Raw genomic sequence first — 6,376 nt, 5'->3', positions numbered from 1 at the left:
CAACTCCCCCCAGTTTAAGGCTGGCTTTTGCATGGGGAATTTATTGAAAGACAGGGAATAGCATTGGGTTCATGTCCTGGGTCAGAAGTATAGTGTCAGTGACAAAACTCATGTGCTATACCTGGACCAAGACATATTGACCATTTTGGCACAGATTGGGCAATCCCCACTCTGGAAAACTACACAATCATGAGCACATTTCACAGCATATCAAGGAAACAATCACACTGTTTAATTATAAAGGACCAACCACACTGGCCTTCTGGTCTTAAAGGTAGTGGAGTATCAACACAGAACATTGTTTAGAAGACACAAGACACAAATATTAACTCTTCCCCTAACACAAATGCATATGCTATAGGGCTATGGGTACGACTTCATGAGGTCAGGAGAAGGTAAATACCAGCTGTTGATTCCTTCCCCCATGAGATAAGTATCCTTGCCAACATTTTACAGATCGGCCCACACCGTAACTTGCAGGAATTCCACACAGAGAGTGAGGGGAAAAGGTATCTCATATTTCAGCTCCCCATTGGGGTGCATGATCGTTTTACGCAATAGCTAACAAGGCACTATTGCGTGCCAGACTTCTCTTATTATTAGACTATGGTCGATTGTTGTGAAAGAGCCAGTATGAGAAAGTTGCAGACAGATTCATAAGAATGTAGACAGCAAAAAAATGGACACCCACCCAGTCAACTTTGAAACAGATAATATATTGGTTTGCAAATGTTAAACCTGGTTGTCTGAATTCAATACGTTATTCAGTCAAAAACAGTGAAAGGTAAATACAGCTTTTTAGAACATTAGAATAAAAAAATCATGCATGTAATTGGCACTAACAGGAAATGTTTTGCATAGAGGAAATGTAGATGCTTTTGTTATTATGTTACACTGTTATGTTACATGCTGCATAGTGGCTAAATAACAGACTGATTATTTCTCTGAAGACCAGCTTAATTTGAATTCCTCTGCACTGTCATTGGAATAATCTCAAGATCTTGGGTTTGAAGATCTGCAGCTTGCTGCTGTCCATATTCTTGACCATTTCCTGGGACGCAAGAATCCCCTGGTGAGCCTCATCGAACAGCTCCTTCCCGATCTCCGCCTGAACCCTGTCTCGCCAGGCACTTAGCTTAAGTCTCCCTTCAAACACATCCAAACCGGAACCGACAGGCTGTGGGATACCAAAACGCAGAAATACACTCAGAAGGCCCACAATATATTACAACAAAATTGGATTGTTTTTAGGTTTGTGATGATTCATACTTGTTTCATATATCAATAATTGTTCTAGTTAACACTTGTGGCAACAAGGAGCTCCAAACCAAAGACCTAAGACACAGGTTTAGTAATTGATTTTGACATTTCACTGCAGGTAGCTAAGGGGTTTAAGAGCGTTTTTCCAGGAACAGAAAGGTCACTGGTTTGAATCCCCGAGACAACTAGGTGAAAAATCTGTCAATGTTCCCCTGAGCAAGGCACTAAACCCTAATTTCACCTGTAAATTGCTCTAGATTAGAGTGTCTGGTAAATGTAAAACGTACTTGGTCTAATCTACTACAGTGAAGCAGGAAGAGACTAGATCTGCAAAGCATTCACCTGCATGATCTCAACAATGGCCACCAGGTCGGCCAAGGAGATCTGGTCTCCTGCGATAAAGGGCTTGTCCCCAATGAACTTCTCTTCAATGAGTTTCAGAGAGCCTTCCAGGTCCTCCAGGGCTCCATCCATCTTGTCCTTGGGGACCTCCACACCCATGATCTTTGGAATCAAGAGCTACAACACAGGCAGCCTTTTTATAATGTAAAACACAAACGTGTTGAATTCCTGAAACTTTATATTATGCCATGAAAAACGAGAAGGCATGAGATCAACCTCATCTCTCAAAATCTAACATAACAGGTATTTGGACACAGGTACAAAACAGCTCTGCATCAAATTCTTATAACAATACTTGTAGAAGGATTATTTTTCTTGTCGGTGAAACTCAAAGGGCCACAGTCACATGCTTTGCATGCAATGTGTACGCTGTAGTCTATTTCTTCACAAACTACTGCCCATGCACACACATCGAACATGGAAAACTGAAAACATTTAGCGGTTTATAATACCATTATTATTACCTAAATCTTCTTGGTGTGTGACTTTATTTGACCACAGGAAAAAAGTTAATATGCTACTGAGTAAACATTGCTATCTGGGTTGGACTGAACAAAGTCCAAAGAACAATTTGAAAACAATTCTAAATCCAATCATGTAGTAGCATCACTTACCCTGAGCCAAAACATCTTTGAGCCATGCATACGTATGCCCATGTGCTGCCAGGACAGGTATTCATTGACACGGGCACGCTTTTGCAGATCGGCTGGATACCAGTGGTCTGAGGTCTGGTACTTCTCTGCCAGATACTTCATGATGGCAATGCTGCAGAGATGATTGTCCCGTTTAGTCATTGAAACGCTTTACCTCGCCACTGTATTAGAATCATTACTAAAATCAGAATGAGGATATGTTTAGCTACTCCAGGGATCACAAAGGATTTGTCTTATTACATCATCAGATAAGATGGTTGATCTCAACTCAATGTTGTCATTCCAACCTTTCAGCCAAGCAGAAGTCTCCATCTCGGATTGCAGGAGCTTTCCTGATCATGTTGATCTTCCCAAACTCTTCTCCATACTGCTCTCCTGAAATGTAGTAAATGACAGACTTACTCCTGTAATAAGCCACCTACACCGAGTGTACTGTACAAACCATTAGGAACACCTTCCTAATATTAAGTGTCACCCCCTTTTGCCCTCAGAACAGCCTCAGTTTGTAGGGGCATGGACTCTACAAGGTGTCGAAAGCATTCCACAGGGATGCTGGCCCATGTTGACTCCAACAGTTGTGTCCAGTTGGCTGGATGTCCTTTGGAGGTTGGACCATTCTTAATACATACGGGAAACTGTTGAGCATGAAAAACCTAGCAGCGTTGCAGTTCTTGACAGAAACTGGTGCACCTGCCACCTACTACCATGCCCTGTTCAAAGGCACTTCAATATTTTGTCTTGCCCATTCACCCGCTTAATGGTACACATACACAAGCCACGTCTCAGTTGTCTCTAGGCTTAAAAATCATTCTTTAACCTGTCTCCCACTTAAACAAATCAAATTGTTTCTCACATGCGCAAAATACAACAGGCGTAGGTAGACCTTACCGTGAAATGATTTACAAGCCCTTAACCAACAACAAAGTTAAGAAAATATTGACTAAATAAACTAAAGTAAAAAATGTAAAGAGTAACACAATAAAACAACAATAACGAGGCTATATATATAGAGGGTACCAGCTTCGCACAGTGTTGGCATCCTCTCAACCAGCTTATTTCATGAATGCATTTCAATTAACAGGTGTACCTTGTTAAAAGTTAATTTGTGGAATTTCTTTCCTTCTTAATGCAATTGAGCCAATCAGTTGTGTAGTGACAAGGTAGGAGTGGTATACAGAAGATAGCCCTATTTGGTAAAATACCATATTATGGAAAGAACAGCTCAAATAAGCAGAGAAACGGTCCATCATTACATAGTTTCTTCAAGTGCAGTCGCAAACTGCGTGAATAAGGCATTCATGGTCAAATTGCTACAAAGAAAACACTAAAGGACACCAATAACAAGAAGAGACTTGCTTGTGGAACAGTATAACTTTAGACCGTCCCCCTCGCCCATACCCGGGCGCGAACCAGGGACCCTCTGCACACAGTCACCCACAAAGCATCGTTACCCATCGCGCCACAAAAACCACGGCCCTTGCAGAGCAAGGGGAACTACTACTTCAAGGTCTCAGAGCAAGTGACGTCACCGTTTGGAACACTATTTAGCGCGCACCACTAACTAAGCTAGCCGTTACACATCCGTTACACTTGGGCCAAGAAACACGAACAATGGACATTAGACAGTTGGAAATCTGAAAATTTGAGATTTAACCACTATCTTTGTGAGACGCAGAGTAGATGAACGGATGATCTCTGCATGTGTGATTCCCATGGTGAAGCATGGAGGAGCAGGTGTGATGGTGCTTTGCTGGTGACACTGTCAGTGATTCATTTCGAATTCAAGGCACCCTTAACCAGCATGGCTACAACCGCATTCTGCCGCGATACGCCATCCCATCTGTTGTGCTTAGTGGGGTTATTATTTGTTTTTCAATAGGACAATGACCTAAAATACCTCCAGGTTGTGTAAGGGCCATTTGACCAAGAAGGAGAGTGATGGCGTGCTGCATCAGATGACCTGACCTCCACAATCACCCCTGACATCAACCCAATTGAGATGGTTTGGGACGAGTTTGACCGCAGAGTGAAGGAAAAGCAGCCAACAAGTGCTCAAGCCTATGTGGGAACTCCTTCAAGACTGTTGGAAAAGCATTCCAGGTGAAGCTGGTTGAGAGAATGCCAATAATGTGCAAAGCTGTCAATGCAAAGGGGGGCTACTTTGAAGAATCTCAAATATATTTAGATTTGTTTCACCCTTTTTTGGTTACTACATGATTCCATGTGTCATTTCAGAGTTGATGTCTTCACTATTATTCTACAATGTAGAAAATAATACAAATAAAGAAAACCCCTTGAATGAGTAAGTGTGTCCAAACTTTTGACTGGTACTGTATAGGTAGGAGTAAAGTGACTATGCATAGATAATAAAACAGCAAGTTGCAGCAGTGCAAAAACAAAAGGGGATAGGAGGGGGGTCAATGTAAATAGTCCAGGTAGCCATTTGATGAATTGTTCAGCAGTCTTATGGCTTGGGAGTAGAAGCTGTATCGTGGAGTTGAGAAACTCAGGACAGGGTTAGGGTAGACTAGGCCTACAACAGACTAGACTACTTGCGTGCAAGCAAGAATAGATGCCTACCAGACTTAAACTTCCAAAATACCTTTTCAGGCTACTTCTGTAAATGACTTTTTACTGAACTTTAGTTAACCTTCTATTAACGGTGAAAATTATAGAATGAAGTTGGCTACTCTAAAAGCTGTCTCCAAAATAAAAACAATAACCTACCTTCCAAAAGCGAAACCTTCATAAAATCAAAAGAAATGTTGTTCTTCTTGGCAAAGATATACACCGAGCGACATGGCTGTGAGAAAAGGTCTAAATACATTTCCAACGCCATCTTTAAGATAAAGCAAAGATCGTCTTCACGGTCAAACCCCGAATGACTCCTAGAATTTTTGGAAGCGTTCTACTTGTCTTCGGGAACTATATACCACACCCCTGGAGCGCGAGGAGGATCCCCGAGCCTTCTCACTGGAACTCGCGCGCACGCCCACTTTCCACAGCGCATAGAAAAGGATCATGTGTGTCTGAGTGGTTAAAAATGCACACGTAACACGAAACAAGATTTTCATCAATTGAAATAATTGCATAATTGTAATGTTGCATGCACTTTCGTATAATTTAAGTAGGCTACATGCAGACAGTTAGCTCATGATCTATGTAACATTGATCAAATCGAACTTTATTTCTATAGAACATTTCTTACAACAAATGCATCTCAAGGTGATGTGTGATTTATTGTGACCTACTATGAATAACGTTAGATGAATTAAACTAAAATACAATTGTTCGGTTTGCCTTTTTAGTTTGGGTTGCCCTAAAATAGTGTGGCTGCTTGTTGGCTACATCTGCTTGACAACGAGGGGAGCAACAGCCTGACTTCCCTGCTGCCTCTTCCCCGCACAACATCAGGATATGTTTGGTTGATTTCGCAAATACGGGCACTTTTGGATATTGAATGTTATTGAAAATGCTATTTAAACAAAAAATAAAAAAATATCGGTTTCCACAAATACCTGATTTTTTAAATCATGTTTCTTGAAAACTATTTTGTAGTTTTCTTAATTATATGTATTTGTCCTGTCTAAATGTCCATATATGCCTTGGTGATATATTATTTTAGGAATTATCGTAATAACAAGCATATCAAGGGTTCACATATGGAAAAAATCATCAATATCAAAACTATGTACCGTGATGGTAATGACTTAGCGTTGTGGCAACGATAGAGTGTGGTGAAATTACATTTCATAAAACTGATGAAAAATACCATTCAATAGTTTAAATGTCACATATTCCTCTTTATTAGAATGTCGCCAACAATAACCAATACAAAACGACCGTGCCGCTTAACTAACAAAGTTAACTAACCACACTGAAAGGAGGGGGAAAGTATGATACCTAAGTATGATTCCCAATCAGAGACAACTGATAGACAGCTGTCCCTGATTGAGAACCATACCCAGCCAAAACATAGAAATAAAGAAACATAGAAAACAAAACATAGATTGCCCACCCCACATCACACCCTGACCTAACCAAATAGAGACATAAAACGT

General features: G+C 40.8%; 1 protein-coding gene across 1 annotated transcript; it reads right to left on the bottom strand.

The window, feature by feature from the left end:
• Window positions 1-695: 695 nt before the first annotated feature.
• LOC135544736 (glutathione S-transferase theta-3-like) lies at window positions 696-5,265 on the bottom strand. The gene is made up of 5 exons (XM_064972600.1): window positions 5,043-5,265; window positions 2,603-2,690; window positions 2,277-2,427; window positions 1,603-1,779; window positions 696-1,177 (listed from the first exon to the last, which is right to left on the bottom strand). Exons 1-5 carry the CDS (start codon window positions 5,152-5,154, stop codon window positions 980-982), a joined length of 726 nt encoding a protein of 241 aa, XP_064828672.1. The 5' UTR covers window positions 5,155-5,265; the 3' UTR covers window positions 696-979.
• Between the last annotated feature and the right edge of the window lie 1,111 nt (window positions 5,266-6,376).

The sequence above is a fragment of the Oncorhynchus masou genome, chromosome 8 (genome assembly GCF_036934945.1).
Source record: "Oncorhynchus masou masou isolate Uvic2021 chromosome 8, UVic_Omas_1.1, whole genome shotgun sequence".
NCBI classification, from domain to species: domain Eukaryota; kingdom Metazoa; phylum Chordata; class Actinopteri; order Salmoniformes; family Salmonidae; genus Oncorhynchus; species Oncorhynchus masou.
This window is presented reverse-complemented; position numbering and strand designations above follow the sequence as displayed.

Excerpts from the sequence above, each read along its gene's own strand:
- LOC135544736 (XM_064972600.1), bottom strand. The coding sequence starts at position 5,154 with ATGGCGTTGGAAATGTATTTAGACCTTTTCTCACAGCCATGTCGCTCG. Across the intron at positions 2,691-5,042 it reads GAAGGTTTCGCTTTTGGAAG|GAGAGCAGTATGGAGAAGAG; the intron begins GTAGGTTATTGT and ends ACTACATTTCAG. Across the intron at positions 1,780-2,276 it reads CAAAGATGTTTTGGCTCAGG|CTCTTGATTCCAAAGATCAT; the intron begins GTAAGTGATGCT and ends CCTGTGTTGTAG.